At 39.8% G+C, this 19,504-nt stretch overlaps 1 protein-coding gene across 2 annotated transcripts in view; it reads left to right on the plus strand.

Annotated features, from left to right (window-relative positions):
- The window catches only part of TTC27 (tetratricopeptide repeat domain 27), a 197,549-nt gene that overhangs the window by 137,760 nt on the left and 40,285 nt on the right, over nt 1–19,504 (plus strand). For both annotated transcript variants that reach the window (XM_077813550.1, XM_077813549.1), the window contains 3 exons: nt 2,067–2,294; nt 17,135–17,233; nt 18,964–19,016. In XM_077813550.1, coding sequence (XP_077669676.1) covers nt 2,067–2,294; nt 17,135–17,233; nt 18,964–19,016 — 380 coding nt within the window. The remainder of the gene's footprint in view (nt 1–2,066; nt 2,295–17,134; nt 17,234–18,963; nt 19,017–19,504) is intronic.

Raw genomic sequence — 19,504 nt, forward strand, 5'->3', positions numbered from 1 at the left:
TTCAGAGTCTGCTGCAGTTTCCACGGTATGTATCTGATGAAGTGAGCTGTAGCTCACGAAAGCTCATGCTCAAATAAACTGGTTAGTCTCTAAGGTGCCACAAGTACTCCTTTTCTTTTTTCAAGTAATAGAGATTTCACAGCTTCCTTTGGAAAACTATTCCACTGCTTAAGAACTCTTACTGGTCAGAAATTTTTCCTGAGACTCAGCCTACAATTTTCTGCTTCTTAATTTGGTACCATATTTTCCAATTATGTTCCCATACAATCCTAAACAATTCCTCTCCCTTCTTTGTTTATGCCCTTCCAGTATTTGTAGACTGTTATGTTTCTGCTAAATCTTCACTTACCATAGATGGCAGCAAGAGTGTCTTAATATATTAGAGATGAAAAAATTCACAACAAAGTGAAACCCTTGAAAGGGCTCTTTCTTTCTGAAGATTTCTGAATGGGCTCTTTGAACTTTATTAATAGTCCAAAATTAACCTGTATGCCCAAAATTGAGGGAGGGCAGTAGAAGACTGCACACACATTGGCCATTTTTTCTGACTGAATTCCCTAGAGATTATGCAAGTGTGGGGAAGGAAAATAGCTTTCATTAGAACAGAAGAGGGAAGAATCATTCCCACATGAAGATCAACAGTGCAGTTGCCTTAGGTAGAGTGAGTGACATACTGCAGGGGAATGTGATTAATAATAAACTGCTCAACCTTGGCTCTGTGGCAGGATTTATTGGACTAAGCCATAATCTCATATGGTTCAAACTGATCCTTTCAAATAGAGAGCATACACTGAGTTGAATTCTGAATGATGCTGCTAATATCTGTGTGTGTTATGTGTTGAGGTTATATTTGGGTGGGGGGAAATTCACTTTGGACCACTGATGATAGACCACTACCTATTTATTTATTGGTGAGACTAAGGAGGGGAAAGTATCTTTTTGAAACTTTGAGGTTAGGGAGAGACTGTAACCTGGCACTGAGGAAAGTAAGACAGAGTTATAAAGGGTATTGTAGGCACTCAATTTTAACAGGTCTTGTGGGAACTCCAGCATGTATCCTCTCTTCCAAAAGCCTGCAAATCCTCTGAAGCTTGGTTTTTAAATGCTTACTTATGTCTGAGTATATTTTTATCTCCTACATTTAGATGAAAATATAGCTTTTATTTGTACATTTTGTAGAACAGTAGCAGCCACAGCCAAGAGGGAGTAAAGAGAGAGGTAACATAAAACATGTTGGAAGCATTGCCTCCAGAAGGGGCAAATTAGAGATCAGGAAATGGAATAAGCATTGAGGATACCTAATGAGGTGATTCAAACAAAGAAGAATAAAAGAGCAGGCAGGACCTGTCAGTAGCCTAATAGTAGTGGCAGTGCACTACCATGTAAGAGATACAGATTGGATTTCCAGAGTTTGTATTTGCTTGTTGGGCAAAAGATACAGTTGAGGCATGAAATGGGGAACAGCTATTTGCAGCTTTAACGTACTGACACTTTCCCCAGTACAAAGAGGTAAAGGTTAATCCCATTTTGACACTGAGGTGCTCCCAGGTTGTACCATATTTCAAAATTTTACTGGAGAAAAATTCTCCTTTTCACGTAGTCCTCTGCTTTATCTCCAAATAGTCCTCTGCTGGAAAATGTAAGAGTTTACATTTCACCTTGACTTCCATGAAAAACAGTTTGAAAAAAATTGATCTCTGAAATGACTCCTTTTTACTGCACTAGAGTTGCAATAAAAATGAATATGGCTTTCGTATTTAACATAAGTAAATCATGCCTTAAGGTTCATGCAGACATGAACAGAATTTTAACAGCAGCACTTAAATGTTAGTCTTTGGGCTTTACAAGATGTAAAAGAATTTATGGAACTTTTTTTTTTTTCAAGGATTTATCTCTGACACAGACTTTGTTCAAGATACTGTTTTGTTTTTCAGATTTCTTGACTTTTCTTAGATTATGTAAGGAACTGCTAAAGTGTAAAATCTGAGAGACAATGGTAATATGTGGTTAGATTGACCATGGATTCTCCTATTAAGGGGCTCATTTCCTTTTTATTTTTATAATAGGCGGAAGAAGTCTTGAGGCGAGAGCTAGAAAAAAAGGAAACACCAGGATTATATTGCTTGCTGGGTGATGTTCTTAAAGATCACCAGTACTTTGACAAGGCTTGGGAGTTATCTAAGCATCGCAGTGCCCGGGCCCAGCGCTCCAAGGGTCTCCTCTATCTTCGCAACAAAGAGTTCAGAGAATGTGTGGAGTGCTTCGAATGTTCAGTGAAGATTAACCCCATGCAGGTTGGGAACGAAAAACAAATATGGTTTTTAAAGTTTGCATGTTTACTTTTTAATTTTGTTGTGTTTTTAAATGTATTTTTCAAAATTTAAAAACAGGTTAACTGTGTTCACAAATGGTCAGAGTAACCGTTTTAACGTTATTAATTTATGTGGTAAACATTGCTGATCTTCAAGGTGAGAGACTAAGAGCTCTGTCTAGAAGCAGCATAATAAGGGAATGGACATGTACAAGCTTTCCTATGCAGGCCTTCTGCTGAAATTGAGACTTGGCTTTTTGCATCCCCACTGTCCCCAAAATGCCAAGACACTGCAAATGGTAGTGTTGCTAGGCAATAAAGGGCGGGGTGGACTAACCGCATCTGAAGTTTCTTCTCACCGCCAAATGGTCTGGATCAGAACTTTCAGTGACCTCATGTGATGCACTTCTAGAAGTGACAGTTGTACGTAGTTTTACAAGTTTTATACTACTTTACAAACATTTTATTATTTAATCTATTTGGCCCAAGTGTAGTATTTAAAGTGCAAAAGTTTGCAAAAGACAACGCAGTAATACAATTATGGTATAATATAGAAGGTATTTCTCACTAATGTATATTCTTAATCTGGCGTGATACTTTTTCATGTAATATAGTTCCCTAGCTGCAAAATAGTATTTCATGTGCATTTAAGAATATATCAATTTTATAGGCATCTTAGAAGTACCTAAAATAGAGATTATAATTTATAGAATCTTAAGACTATTACTCCCTCCTTTTCTGCTGGCAAAAGATTTTTACACGCAAATGTATTTATAAATTTGATTGGCTGTCTTGCATCCTAGTTAAAGAAAACATACCATATAGATATTTTCAGTAGTGAATCCTGCAAAAGAGTCATAGGAACTACCATTTGGGTAGTGAGAAGCTTATGGGTACAGCTAAATCCATTCACTCTTAAAAACATGTATGCTGATGTTTCGGTTTAGGGCTGAATTGTGTCTTATAACTATTGCCTTGCACTGGGAATGGATTACAGCTGCCACTTCCCAGCAGGCATTGTGCTTCATAGATGACTCCTAGAGCTCCTTAACAAATATGGGGAGCACTGCTCACACCCCATAAGACCTTTCTTGGATTCATTTCTTCTGCACATCTCTTGGCTGAGTAGTGGTTCTAGGCCAACAAAGTTTTTGTCCTTGGGGGAGTTTGAGGATTTTTGGCTATGAATAGGCCTGCATGGATAGCACAAACCTAGAGTGGCACCTTATGGCCTGTCCCTCCCTCTGTGCAGTAGCTAACCCCATTCTGGTCCTTTATGAAGAGATCTTGCAGTTTGACAGTAAACAGATATGAATTTTCATTTAACACAGTCTGCATGAGGTACCACAGGAAGAGAGAAGGTTCCAGCAAAGTAAAGTAGAACGTCATCTGTCAGTGTTTCCAGGCAAGATCCAGAAACAAGGTTAGGAGTACTAGTGGCATCTTAGAGACTAACCAATTTATTTGAGCATAAGCTTTCGTGAGCTACAGCTCACTTCATCAGATACACGAAAGCTTATGCTCAAATAAATTGGTTAGTCTCTAAGGTGCCACTAGTACTCCTTTTCTTTTTGCGAATACAGACTAACACGGCTGCTACTCAGAAACAAGGTTGTAACTGAGAACCCTGTAAACCAAACAGATAAGCTGAAACGGTCTGGGAAAGCAAAATGGAGCTTCCCAAGCAACAAAGATCTATCTCTTGGTTCAAGGGGATTGAAGAAAGTTTGGGATCTTCTCACAAAACCAACCACAAGAAATAAGGGAAGAGTGAGCACCATCAAAAAGGCCTTGATTTGCTGTGAGAATAAGGGGATCCTGCAGTTGGAGAAAAGAGGGTACTAACAGGTACAAGCAGTAAAATAGTCTTATCCTTTAAATTCTTCAGATTATGATTTCTGGTACCTCTGTTATCGTGTAACCAAAAGCTTAGAACATGAGAAAGAGAGAGAGGTTGGGGAAAGGGTATATTTGGGAGAAATTTGGTTATATGGATAGACAGAATTTAACCAAGGGGAGTGCCAGGCAAGAAGAGTAGTGGAGAGAATACTACATCTGAGTTTTTAAAAAAAAGGAGAGGGGTGGGGAAGACTTCATCACTCAAACATGAAAGCAAGGAAGAGGAAAACACTCCAGAGGCGGTGTCTGTATCTGTGACTGACTTGAGCCATCTCTGTGAGTCAGCAAGAACTTCTATAAATTGAGATGATGATGAGGCTGTTAACTGAGACAGGAGAAAAATGCAGGAGAGCTGTATTAGGTTTTTGAAAATTAGACATTTGAGGTTCATCGAGGATGTAGGAAATAAAAAAAAATGACTTTGAAATGTTGGTAGCACAGTAAAAGAAAGCACAGAGAAAGGTGCAACATTCCAAAGAGTTGATTGAGAACCTTGGAAAATAAAGATTAATAGATCCTGATTATTTTATCCACAAGCTAATTAGCAACTTATAGTAAACAAAGCGCTTAATCATTTAGGCCAAACTAGGTTTCTGATTGAGTGTTCACCTTAGTTTCTGAAAAAGTTACCTGAAAATAAAAAGAAAGGAATGTATTAATGTCATTGTCTCAGGAAATAAAAGTATAAAGACCTGCAAGCAAATTTAAAAGTCTGAGTAAAAGCACACTTACGTATCTGATAGAATGGAGATAGTAATGTTAAATAGTTTACTTTCCAACCTGAGACTTTGAGAGACACTAGAACATCATGGTTAAAATTGAACCTGCAGCTCATTTGGAAATGTTTGTTGTGCTAAAGTATTCTGGGCAGTTAGCTCCAGCTATTCTGTAGTAATTTGGCTGAAAGTAGATGCATGAACAATGTTACCTGGCATCCAAAGAAAAATAATAAATTATAGTAAAGAGCTCCTGTACTGCAGCAGGGGAATTAATTGAGGTTTTCAGAAATTTAATATAAGCTTCTTTAAATATGGCTAGTTTTTCTTTTTAACAACCCTGTCCCGTCCCACGCCCCAAAAAAAAAAAAAAGGAAAAAAAAAAAGAAAGCATCTGTTTCCTTGCTCTGAGATTTGGATTCCTGCTCCATAGCATGTTTGTTTTCTCTCTTGACTTAGCAGGGAAAATGAAAACAATGCACTGCCAGTGGCAGTTGCTCTTCCTTAAACTTTATTACATGTGGTGACAATTCTTCAATGAGATAAAAACTTGTATTTCAACAGTAATTGTTTTTTACAAGTGAGACTAAAGTAAACTGAATAATTTCCACTGAGTTATTTTTCAACAAAATCTTCACATTTGTTTGTCTCACAGTATGCTGAAAGCAGTATCAGTAATTCTACATTTTTGGTGTTGGAGTCTATAAATGTTTCAGCATGACTCTCAAGCATTATAAGGTAAAGCATAGAACACATTTCACCTGCTTATTTTGGCAATACAAAAGCTTGTTCTAATGCAGATTATATGGAAGATTGTTGATTAAGATCTTCCCATTGTTACAGAGACAGCTGTGCTAGAGAGTGTTCTGGAGCCATCCATAAGAACTAAAACCAGTAATTCAGCATCTGTGACCTTAAGCTACCTTCATCTGTGAAGCAGCTGGCAGCCTTACTGTTCCATTTTGCAGTCTACCTTCTAAAGTCTTTCTTCAGTTTGTAACCATTTTCTCTGATGGGGAGGAAATTTGAATAAAACTGGCCTTCTGCGCTGTTCTATCCAACTTCTAAGATGTACAGAAACAATTTAATCTGCCTACAGCAATCTCTGTGAAGTGAACTACAGAAGCTTGGTCTCCGTCTGCTGTTAGTTACTCATGATTAAGGTTAAGTGTCTGTCTGTCACAGGTATTTTTAGTAAAAGTCAGGGGCAGGTTGTGGGCAATAAACAAAAATTCAGAGAAGCCTGTGACCTGTCCCTAACTTTTACTAAAAAAATACCTGGGAGGTCTGGGGGTAACAATGGGAGCAGCACAGGGGCTGGCCTCCAGCAGCTGCTTCAGCTGCCCCATGGATGGCCCCAGGCCACTGCTCTGCCAGCCCTATGGAATGCTGCTCCGGCAGCCCTGGGGCAGATTGTCCACCCCCTCCACACTGCTTCAGCCCTGGGCTGCTGCTCCAGCGTCCGTGGGATTGACAGCTACTTCAGCCCTGCCGATGCAGAAGAAGTCATGGAGGTCCTGGAAAGTCACGGAATCCGTGGCCTCCATGACAGAATTGTACCCTTACTCATGATCACTGCTGTGCTTGTGGTGGTGGTAATTTGCATTAGAGTAGTACCTAAAGGCCCCAGTCAAGATCAGGTCACTGTTGTACTAGGCAGTGAATGAACATATAGTTTAAAATCTGAATAGACAAGACAGATACAGGTTGGGAGAAAGAAAGTGATATTATCCCCATTGTATAGAGAGAAAAGTGAGGCACAGATATTAAATGACCTGCCTGTGGTCACCAAAAAAGTCTGTGCAGAGCCAGAAATTGAGCCCAGATCTCTTGCATGTCTGGACTGCAACACTGTCTTTCATATCAGTTTTGAGCAGCTTGACAGTTCTTTTCCAACCTCACCTTTCTAAATGTTGTGGTAATTAGTTTCTCTTACTCTTCTATTTTTGGGTGCAATTGACATTCATTGAACTATTATCCTATTTCTCTGCATACCAGAATCTCTGTCTGCAATAAGTGCAACTCAGGACTTCTGCTTTTCTCTCCAAGGTGAGTAGCTTGTCAGATTCCACCCACATTTACCCCGCTGTATACAGAGGTACATTTTCTATAGAATCACTTTTTTGGTTACTATTATGTGTGATGCCCACTCCAGTAATGCCTGTCCTGTAAAGGATATAGATATTATAATGTGCTTTCCCCTCTTCTATGTCTGTATATTGTGCTTCTCATAACTGTTCCCCAGGTCCATGAGAAGATGGCATATAATTCCTCCCCCTCCAAATCTCCTGTCTTTCCACAGAATCGTACAAAAACCATCAAGGCTAATTGTAGTTCTGCAGAAACAAATCACCCTGTAGGAAAATATTTCCCTGAAGCATTAAGAATTTAAATCCTGAAGTGATTCAATGCTTAAATGACATGTTTGATTCCAGTGAGTCAGAGCCTGATTCTGATTCATACAAGGACTCAAGGTCACTCAAATTATATACACATTAGAAGCTAAAAAAGGAAGAAAGATCCATTCTTGTCTTCCTGGTCCCTGTCTCCCATGGGAAATGCAAAGGGAAAAAAGTATTTAGAGTCAAATTCAGCTGCTATTATTCAGGCAAAATTCCCACTTAAGGCAAGAGGAGTTTTGGTTAATAAAGGGCAGCAGGTTTTATTCCTTAAAGCGTAAAACTAACAAGCATTCTGCTGAGAGGTGCTCTTCATTTTTTGTGTTCCATCCAAAGAAAGCTTTTAAATGAAAGCCAGTCCAAAACAAATAAAAATGAGCAGCTTTCCTCCATATAGGAGAGAGAAATTTCCTGTTCCTCAGGATGTTCTACCTATGATTTAGAAGCAAATTGTTTGAGACAAGTTGGACAAAATAATGTATCTTGCCCGCCCGCCGCCCCGCCCCTCCCCCCTTGGATACTGAAGTTTTTCATACACCATTGTCTTCTAAAGATCTGCCTAAAATGTATCCTTCCAAAAGTTAATTCTCTGTTCCAGAATATCTTAGAAGAAATGTAGGTTCCTCCCAAAAATTATGAATGATTCAACTACATAAATGACACATTCTCTGTTGCTAAGAATCTATTCTTCCTTGCTAGCATTGATCAAAAAAACTTTCTGATTTCTGTGAACAGAATCCGGTGTTCCCAAAGATTTCTTAGATAAGGATATTGACTATTCTTCCTAACCTGGTTTTTGAGACTGAGGCTAGAAATGGCTTACATTTTCACAGCCAGAGTCTTGCTACAATGGGTTGTGGCCATTCCGGTGACAGTTGGCAGCCCAGTAATCTGCCAGTAAGAACTCTTGACACATATACAATCCCATTTATGTTACTGACTCACTTCCCCAATAGAATTACAGCATGTGAATTAGAAGGAGAGGAAGGGTGATAGTTGAGTTAACTTGAGAAGCCTTGAGACTTCTTCCACCTATTGAGTTAACTAACACCTTTATTTAGCTGTGACACTTGAGTACCTTTCCCAGAGCTGAAGAAGAGCTCTGTGTAGCTCAAAGTGCTCTCTTTCACTAACGGAAGTTGGTCCAGTAAAAGATATTGCCTCACCCACCTTGTCCCTCTACTATCTTGGGACCAACATGGCTATAACAACACTGCAAGCACTTTTCTGAAAGTAGCAGACCAGACCATGTGGCTCAGATAACTTTGCATGCTAGCCTGCACGGATTTGAGATAGCCTGCAAATAGGTCATATATCAGTATCTCTCTGGAAGTCAGCTTGCCATTGACTGCAACTGGATTTCAAAGCTTCAAACAATGCAATAAAAGTCTTACTCTCAAGAATTTCCCTTTTGAAAATCAGTCAGCCTTGTAGCGAGTGAGGCAGTGGGCAAAGGTAATTTATGTAAACAAACAGGGTTGAACTTTTATTCTAAACTTGCCTTGGGCTTCCTGATCACAAGGTATAACACAGATCTGAGCCTAAATTATCATCATATGATGGTATCTGCTTTGAACTGAATCTTCACAGTTCAGTCTCATCTCTGTTTTTCTAATCAATGGACAGACTTGGATATCAAACCAACAAACTAGTGCCAAAAAGGAACTTTAACCTAGTTTCACAAGCCTTGACAAAATTTATTTTTTGAACCTCTGACAAAGTTTGCCTTACACTACTTTTCAGTCGCTTTCCTCAGAGAAATTATTACATCAGCCAGCAGAGTAGTCGGATTTGATGCCCTGCCCAATAAAGTGGAATTCTTATTCTTTCTGCACAGAATACTGCCAAATCCGTCTCTAAACTAGCAGCGTATCTTGTTCACTTTTCATCTTAGTCAAAAATGTCATTACCCACCTTAGAAACACTTAGAGAAGGTACATGTACTCTTTCTAGATGTTCAAAGGACAAATAAATGTTACCTCAATACAGCAGAGGATCGAAGTAAATGGATTCATTAATTGGTTTTGATGGGGGGTCACAAAAGAGGCATAAAAACTTCAAAGGCCGCTGCCTATAGTAGTCAGAATGGCCATTACTGAACAAAGGGGGAACTGAGGCACAGAAATTAAGATCAAGATTTCAGCTAACTATGGGTGCCCAAATTGAGACTCCTAGGACCTGATTTTTCAAAGTACATAGTATTTAAATCATTCAAACCACATCTCCCATTGACTTCAGCTCCAGTTGTGAGTGCTCACCACTTTAATTCAGACCCCACAGGGTGTCAAGTTGGGTACCCAGAAAATGAGGAATGCACAATTAGTGACTACCTGTGGAAAGTTTGGTGTCAGTAACTTGACTAGTATCATTTAGGAACTCTGTGGCAGAGAGAGAATCCAGTTTTCCAGGATGGCATTCAACTGTCTTAACCATGAGACTGTCCTTTCTTTACATAGATCCGCTGTCTCATTCACTATACAACTTCCAGATTCTGCAACAAATGAAGCAGACAATAGTCTCTTTCGTTACATAACCCTGTGAAATAGCATGAGATTGGGATGGAACATATTGCCAGTGGGTTTCACAGATATTTGTGTACAGCAAAGGAATACTGAGACTCATGAATCTTGTGTTCCAGTCCAGGCTCTTGAGAGAACTGTGCTCTAGTAGGCACTGATTCTTCTGCCTGTTTTCCCCAAGCTTGACCGTTCTGTCTCTTTCCCCCTCCCCATACAACCTGTCGCTGTCTTTGTCCCACCCCCTACTCCTCACCCCTGTCTCACTTTCCTCGCTTATCCAGTCCCAGTCTTCGCTCCTCAGGCTTTTCATCCAAGTCATAGTCTCATTGCTCAGCAAGCCTAGCTCCACCCTCCTGGCTCCTTGTCTGATCTGTCTGTTTCTTTCATGGCCTGTGGACACCCCTGTGCCCACATTCCCTGTCTCCATTGGCTTCTGGTCCCAGCCTCCCTCTCAATCTCCTCGTCTAATCAGAGTACTCCCAATCTCTATGCCCAGCCAATCCCAGTTCTCCCCTCGTTCTCTGGTTCCTTGTCAGATTTCTCTCGTTTCTCCCTCCACCTCCTTGCTCCCACCTGGATCCTGTCCCAGTCTTCTTGCCCAGTGAGTCCCATGCTCATCCCCAGCTTCCAGTCCCAGTTTCTCTCTCCTTCCACTTCCAGCCTCCAGTCCAAGTCTTTTCCCCCTAGGCTCGTCGTATCAATCTACTCCCTCCCCAACCCAAGGTCCTGCTCTCATTGCCTCTGCATTGAACATGGGAAAACAGCATAGTATCCCTGTTTCAGAAATGGCTGAACAGCATTGGCTGAAATTTTCCAAAAAAGATTCATCTGAGGGGGAAAGTCAAGGAAAGTGTGGGCCCCTTACTGAATGACAGAGACAACCTAGTGACAGAGGATGTGGAAAAAGCTAATGCACTCGGTGCTTTTTTTGCCTCTGTCTTCATGAACAAGGTCAGCTCCCAGACTGCTGCACTGGGCAGCACAGCATGGGGAGGAGGTGACCAGGCCTCTGTGGAGAAAGAAGTGGTTCGGGACTATTTAGAAAAGCTGGACGAGAACAAGTCCATGGAGTCGGATGCGCTGCATCCGAGAGTGCTAAAGGAGTTGGCGGATGTGATTGCAGAGCCATTGGCCATTATCCTTGAAAACTCATGCCGATCGGGGGAAGTCGCAGACGACTGGAAAAAGGCTAATGTAGTGCCCATCTTTAAAAAAGGGAAGGAGGAGGATCCGGGGAACTACAAGCCAGTCAACCTCACCTCAGTTCCTGGAAAAATCATGGAGCAGATCCTCAAGGAATCCATTTTGAAGCTCTTAGAGGAGAGGAAAGTGATCAGGAACAGTCAGCATGGATTCACCAAGGGCAAGTCATGCCTGACTAATCTAATTGCCTTCTATGACAAGATAACTGGCTCTGTGGATGAGGGGAAAGCAGTGGACGTGTTGTTCCTTGACTTTAGCAAAGGTTTTGACACAGTCTCCCACGGTATTCTTGCCAGCAAGTTAAAGTAGTATGGGCTGGATGAATGGACGATAAGGTGGATAGACAGTTGGCTAGATTATCGGGCTCAATGGGTTGTGATCAATGGCTCCATGTCTAGTTGGCAGCAGGTACCAAGTGGAGTGCCCCAAGGGTCGGTCCTTGGGCCGGTTTTGTTCAATATCTTCATAAATGATCTGGAGGATGGTGTGGATTGCACCCTCAGCAAGTTTGCAGATGACACTAAACTGGGAGGAGTGGTAGATACGCTGGAGGGCAGGGATAGGATACAGAGGGACCTAGACAAATTAGAGGATTGGGCCAAAAGAAATCTGATGAGGTTCAACAAGGACAAGTGCAGAGTCCTGCACTTAGGATGGAAGAATCCCTTGCACTGCTACAGACTAGGGACCAAATGGCTAGGCAGCAGTCCTGCAGAAAAGGACCTAGGGATTACAGTGGACGAGAAGCTGGATATGAGTCAACAGTGTGCCCTTGTTGCCAAGAAGGCCAATGGCATTTTGGGATGTATAAGTAGGGGCATTGCCAGCAGATCGAGGGACGTGATCCTTCCCTTCTATTCAACATTGGTGAGGCCTCATCTGGAGTACTGTCCCCAGTTTTGGGCCCCACACTACAAGAAGAATGTGGAAAAATTGGAAAACGTCCAGCAGAGGGCAACAAAAATTATTAGGAGACTGGAACACATGACTTATGAGGAGAGGCTGAGGGAGCTGGGATTGTTTAGTCTGCAAAAGAGAAGAATGAGGGGGGATTTGATAGCTGCTTTCAACTGCCTGAAAGGGGGTTCCAAAGAGGATGGATCTAGACTGCTCTCAGCGGTAGCAGATGACAAAACAAGGAGTAATGGTCACAAGTTGCAGTGGGGGAGGTTTAGGTTGGATATTAGGAAAAACTTTTTCACTAGGAGGGTGGTGAAACACTGGAATGTGTTACCTACGGAGGTGGTGGAATCTCCTTCCTTAGAAGTTTTTAAGGTCAGGCTTGACAAAGCCCTGGCTGGGATGATTTAGTTGGGGATTGGTCCTGCTTTGAGCAGGGGGTTGGACTAGATGACCTCCTGAGGTCCCTTCCAACCCTGATATTCTATGACTCTGACACCCAGCCTCTAAAATTTCAGCCAAAACAGTTAATGTAATGTTCTAAGCAACTGAAAAATGGGTCTTACAGTAGGACGTATTGGGCAACCTTGATAGTCGTAGTAGTGCCAAACTTTTCTTCTGCAATGCTTTTTATAACTTTATTTTAAAAGCACCAATAATTGTTTTCCAGAATCTAAGCTTTTTGTGTTTTAAAAACAAAGTTTGTAGATCGTATGGCTTAAAATGTGAACTAAATATAAACCGATGTAATGTCTGCCTAAGTCTGCAGAGAGCCTGAAAGGTTTGAATTCCCCTTTGCGTCTCCCAGGGATGTTGACTCAGAAACCTAACAATACTTTCAATGTCAGCATAGATAAGTATTTCATGGATGATCATTTTAGCAGAAAGATCAAGCTAATATACTACTTTTATTTTTAGGTGTTCCTGCATATGTTGGGCAGTATTGGGTGGTTCTTGCTAACAAGGTTTCCTGGGATGAGGCATGAAGAATTCAAATCTTACTCTGTCCCACATTTAGAGTCACCTTCTAGCCTGCCAAAAATTTTGAGAGTGGGAGAAAGGAGATGCAGCCCCTCCCCAATACCAAAACCCTCAACTGCTTTGTGGGTGTCAAAAACAACTCCCATAGAGTCCTGAACGCCAAAAGTCTCTACTTTCAGCTGTCAAACCCATCTACCTTCCATGACATGTAGAAAGCTGCTGTGTCTTTTCAATACAGTTATCTGCAGCCCAATGAAAACTGAAAATGTTGAAAGAATAAAATCAATTAATTTTTAATATCAATAAAAGGGAATTACTGGTCTGGTTGGACTGGTGTGGGTGGGGTGGACAAGCTGAAAGTAGGAGACTAGTGTGGATAGAAATGTGCATCATAATGAGTATCCTGATGCAAGGTTCATTTGAGCTACCAGCTTTTGGTCACTGACCTGGTCTGGGCCCTGAATTGCTAATTGTAACACTTTGTATGTACTTTCATAGTGAGAGCCTATGTTAATGGCTTGCTACAAGATCAGCAGAAAAATGGACCCGTTGTGTTAATTTTGTTACAATAGGGTAGTTTGTGACACCTTTACCCTCATAAAAACCTTCCTCCACAAGTAGTTATGTTGAAATCAAAAGGACAGTGTGGAATAAGATATTGCTACACAGTATGAATTAAGGATAACATAATCTGACCCAATTTTTTTTCCTTCCTGCAAAAATAGTGACTCTTTCTTTCATTATTCTTATCTTGGCACTTTGAATGATGGAGGCTTTTTACACTAGATATTAGAGTCTGGAACAATTCCCCAGCTGATTATAAAATGTTTTGAAATGTTGAAATCCAGTTTGATTTTTTTTTTATGGATGTGTTTAACCAGCAAGGACTTCAGAAAATGTTTTATCAATGTATTTAGGACTCAGTACCAAAATCAGATTACTTGTTCTGAAAGATAGTACTGTTTATCTTAACTTGCTATTGTTGGAAAAGTTACTGTTTGACCAACTCACTTCTTTAGCTTTTAAAGACATCTACTCTGCACACCTCTTACTACGGCATATCGTGTATGAGTAGTTGCATGCCACAGTGAAAATCAAACTGCGCCCACTCTGTGGTGTGTAGCTACCTGTCAGTGAAAGGATCTGGCAGTGGGGCGGCATTGGGGGAGTGTTTCCCTGCTGCTGAAGTCTTTCCCTGTGGCAAGGAAAGGCTCAGGCAGCAGGTTGCTGACAGTTTTCCCACTGCTGGAGCCTTTCCTTGTGGTGGGAAAAGACTCCAGCAGCAGGACATTACACTGGTAAAAACAGAAGTATAGACAAGGGAGGCACTGCTTGGGTGAATAGAGAGCCCTGTAGGGTACATACCTGCATACATACTCTCAGGATTCAGGAGTGTCTTTACTCGCTTAAGCAGTGCCTCGACATCTAATTATTGCACAAAAAAGGATTAGAAGTGTGTTTGTAGGTAATGCTAGTTGAAGCTTATCAACAAGTTTGCTGCATTCAAAACAAAAAAACTAAACACATTATTGGCAGTTTTCTCTCTCTAAAAATGTTAGTTTTTTTTTAAAAATTGTAATTAGTAGGAACATTTAATATTGTAACATCATAGCTTTTGCGGCTATCATTCATTTTTAATTATCAGACATTTTATGTAGAAAATGTAATTTTGTACTGCAAAACAAATTTTTTTATCATTAACAATATTTATAGCCAGGACCCAAAAATGAACATAATTTTCTCACAAGATACAAGAAAGGATGCAAACTTTTGAGTGTTATTCACTTGCTTTTCTAAACCGATGTGCATTGGTGCTGTGCGCTGTAAGCACAAACCTTGTGTGGAGAATTAAGCAATTCACGTATATTTTATACTTTTGTGTATGATTGTTAAAAACTTAGGACAAAAAACTGCTCTATATTTTGTTTGGAAGATATTACTTCTTATAATACAAGGTTATATCTAAATATCATATAGACAGAGTTTCCACCTATTCTCAGCTCTTCTGAGAGGATGTCATGTGGCAAGGGACGGTAGTGGCCCTCCTGCAGCCCCCAGAAATACTGTGTACCCCTTCTCCATCCACAGGCCCCTATGAATGCCGGGCACCCCCTCCTCTGCCGGGCACCCCCCACCCACTGTACCTAGAGTACCAGACACCCCTCATCTGCTGGGTACTCTCTGCCCTCCGCCCACTGCTCGTCCAGGAATATTAGTCACCCCTCACCTACTCTCTGTTCTCTCTGTGATAGCAATCCATTTTAGTTGCTGCAGTAGGCCTTTTCTGAGAGAGAGTAGAATTTCTCTACCCTGTGTACTTAAATTTTGTACAGAGAAGATTTATTTAAACATCAGTTCAGTGTGAACTACTTCCACTTTTCATCTATCATAATCAAAAAACTACATCTTAACTTTTTCAGAATACAAGGGATTTTGTTTTTTAAGTTTTAAAAAAGAAAAACAGAACAAGAGAGTGAGTTTGAATGTTTGCACTGCCCATGTTGTGCCATAGAAGTCAGCACCTGGGCTCCCCAGATTAAAGAACATTTGGAAGGCAAACTTAAGGCTAAGAGAAGTAAGCAAAAACAGAAATAAATGTACATTGGAAGCAACATTCACACAGGCACAGAAGAAAAATCAAGATTGATGTGATGTAATAAGTGAATTTCTCTGTGCCCTGTACTTCTCAGGGTAAAAGTTAGGCCTTGATGATGGCCTTTTGGGAGATTTTGTGTGAAAGTTTTGCCTGGCTGTGAAAATCCCTGCCAAATTCAATCAACCTGACCAAGTCATATTTGCTCAGCTCTGCCTCTTACTGCATGAAGGTAACATTGGAAGTAAAGCTGAATGAAAAACCTGAATTGCTTGTTTGTCTTGCCCAGGTCTCCTACTGTACATTGCTGTCTCTCATGCAATAGGTATTCCAGAAATGGCTAATTTAAGGAAGTTAATAATTGAGGCTAGTACTATTTTCATGTATTTCAATAAGATGAAAAATATCTTCTGTGATGTCTGCAAAGAGAACAAATTTGAATGCAGCCTTCCAATTGCTGTAGTACTGAAGAGATGGTGTAGTCTGTAGTTAGTTATTCAGAGTGTTCAGAAGGCATGGAGTGTCCTCATTCAGCTGTAAGATTATGAAGAGTTCAGCAGTGCAAAAGCTGAAAATTCAAGCAGCTACTCGAGAAACTAGGCAAATCCTTTGCACAAAACTCAAATTTTGATCAAAATGCTTCAGTCATTGTATGAAGCATAGAAGAAATTGGAATCTTGTTCTTCAGTAGACACAATGTTCTCTAACACAGAAGTGTATGGCACTCTGGTCAACAGAGTCACTGCAGAACTTTGCACAAAAGCACATCTGGGGAGATTCTAGAAAAAAATAAATCCTTTCATGTCCATTTTGCCAGTCAGGGAGCAATACTCAGAAAGGCTTTCTAAAATTTTCACGCAGAGCTATGTCACTCGTGTCTCCTGAGGCTTTTAAGAACAAATTGTCATTCTGGAAAATTATTGTGCTTTTTGACCCCCGTTGTAATAGTGTGGTCTCTAATAATACATTTAATGAAGAGAGAGTAAACTCCATGCATACCTGGCGATGCCGTCTCCAGACAATGGCAACACCACTCCATTTGAATTCTGGAAAGTTCACCACACCAACTTCCCAGATTCAAGCTATGCTGCTTCCCTCATCCTCAGTGTCCTGCCTAGCTCAGCAGATGTGGAAAGAATACTGTTCTAAATTCAGGTACATCCAAGACTGCAAGAGAATGAACTTTTGAAAAGACATTTTGAAAAAACTGCTGAGAGCTTATTCTACCCCTGACTTTCAGAATTTACACTGACACCTCTTATCTCAAGCATAACTGTCAACTGTTTTTAAAAGAAAAATAATTAATCACAGCAGTACACTTCTTTTGCTTTCACTACTTAGTTTTCTCCATTTTTTTCCTCTCCTGTGTCCCTCAACATTAACCCCAGTAATTATCCAGAAAACTGAAGTTAATTTTCACCCATTTTTCAAATAATATAATAAACACTAAAAAATTCTAAACAAAATAAAAACTGGAAGTGAAGGGTCCTACATATAGAGCAATGCCGTATAACACCAAGAAATGTATGGATTTGAGAATGGAGGAATCTTAACTAATTTATTTTGTGCAGAACATACATACTGAATTCCCTTTCTCTTTGTTTTCTTTTCAGTTGGGTGTGTGGTTTTCTTTGGGCTGTGCCTATTTAGCTTTGGAAGGCTATGACGGTGCTGCCAAAGCATTTCAGCGCTGTGTGATGTTGGAACCTGAAGTATGTACAATTTATTGAAGATTTATCTTTGCTCATCTAATAGTTTGTGAAAGAAGCCAGGGACTCCCAAAAAAAAAAAAAGTGGTTCATTCCTTAGTTCTAATTGTTCAATTTTTACCCTGTTCATAAAGGATGTATTTTCTCATTAAGCATCACAAAAAGATTTGCTTGATACTTGACTTTTCTATTTTATTCATCTACATACACACACCCACAGCCGGTAAAGTCCTTTATGGTATACAACATTAAAATAAAGCAGATAATGCCCAAGTGCTTTTTGATTAAAAAATATTAGAAGTGAAGGAGCCTATTCTTAAACAGATAATTTGTTAAAATGCGTAGTCCACTCTAGACTTTAAAGGAGCCTCCTGCACTCTTCAGTTAGCTGTGCTGCTTAATTAATCTTTCTGTGGAAGTGGCAAACTAATCTCAGTTAGAAACACTCACTGAAGAAATGGCAGATAACTGGCCTTTGGAACTAAATTTGAGATTGAACTCAGTCTCCCACAAACTGGGAGATGTTTGGGATCCACGTTTACATGTGTGCATCATGCAGGTGTGTGTCCACCATTGCCAGGCTCACAGGATGCCAGCAGGATTATACTCCCTTTGTTTTTTGTGTGTAAGTGATGTAGGGAAGAATGCTTTGAGCCTACACAAGGGTATGTTGGCCCGCACTGTTCTATCAGGTGGTCTGGCCTTAGGAGTAGAAACCTCTGTCTCATCCTCCCTGCTTCAGGAGAAGTATATTGATGGTATTCATTTATTTTTACTAAAAAAAATTAAATTTAAATTTAAAATAAAATTCTCAGTATAATCTGAAAATTAACTCAGTTGTGCGTTTTCTTCTATCCATGAATATGAATTGTTAAACTATAAATTAAAACCAACTTTTTATGAAAATCATTCCAACTTGTTTGGTATAGCTCAGTCCTGTCTGTATTCACAGGAATAGACCAGTTGATTTCCTAATGGTTTAAATGGGATTTATTTGAGTAAAGGATGCAGGATTGGGCTCTTAGTCCTGGTCTACACCTAAAATTTAGGTTGACCTAGCTATGTTGATTTACTACAGCAACGGAAATACCCTTTCCATCTCTGTAGCAAGTGTCTTCAGTATAGTGCTACAACAGTGTAGCTGCAGCACTGCAGTTGTGCCCTATAGCATTTGTAGTGTAGACATACTCTTAGTCACAATAACTGAAATTCACTCTGTGCAGAAGTCTATCACAAGGTCATCACACTAGTTAAGTCTAAACTAAGCCTGCAAAACATTGGGGCCTTCAGTGGTCCATAAGTCTGTTGCCCTCAGCCCTGGAATGAATTTCACTGAAATATTCTGGTTCTGTTCTTGTTTTGGGTTTACACCATTGTCACTGCTCTGACTTCAGTGGAGTTACTCCAGATTTTCTTCAGTGTAAGTGAAAGCAGAATCAGGCTCAATATGTACAATGCCAGAACAGAATTAATTTAACCATTTACAATTGAACATTTCTCTTATATTTCTGACTGTTGCTATCATTTTGTTTATTTACCAGGCAAATTTTATCTTTTTAATTAATGTTATTGCCACCTTAATATTTAATATGTATGTGCATTTATTAATGTATGTATATGATAAGGAAAATTGGTCATGTAAATCTATTATAATTTTACGTTTTATTCAAATGATTTTTCCCAAATAAGTGGAATGTCTTTGATTTTAAGTGCTTCCTCTGTTGTAATTGCAGAATGCTGAGGCCTGGAACAATTTATCAACTGCATATATCAGATTGAAACAGAAGTGAGTACTTCAAAAGGTTTAGAGAATACTGCTTCCAAAATAAATATTTCTGATTTCCTTTCTCCTAACACTGAGAGATTATTCTCACGATGTGGTTTACTCATTAATGCTAGTCCTCTACCCTTCAGTCTAGTCTCCCAGTAGGTTTCCTACAGTGATACTAATTAGAAATTAATCACCTTTCAATTGGAGAAAAATATATTTAATTAGCTTTGTAAAGAGCAATAATTTGGAGCTGGTATTTTCAAATTCATAATTCATCGCTTATACACTAAGTACAAACAAATCAAAATTATTCATACTAGAAATGGAAATTAATTGGACTGTGAAGCCAAAAAAGATATGTCCATTTTAAAACGGAGGATATAGTCAAACCTATATTGATTCATGCTATATTCAGTTTGAGATTTGAGGGAACAAGTAGTAGTTTACTATTGACATCATAAAAGCAGATGGAGATTAGTATGCATAAACCTGCTTGTTCTTTT

The sequence above is a fragment of the Eretmochelys imbricata genome, chromosome 3, assembly GCF_965152235.1.
Source record: "Eretmochelys imbricata isolate rEreImb1 chromosome 3, rEreImb1.hap1, whole genome shotgun sequence".
In the NCBI taxonomy this organism is placed as follows: Eukaryota; Metazoa; Chordata; order Testudines; family Cheloniidae; genus Eretmochelys; species Eretmochelys imbricata.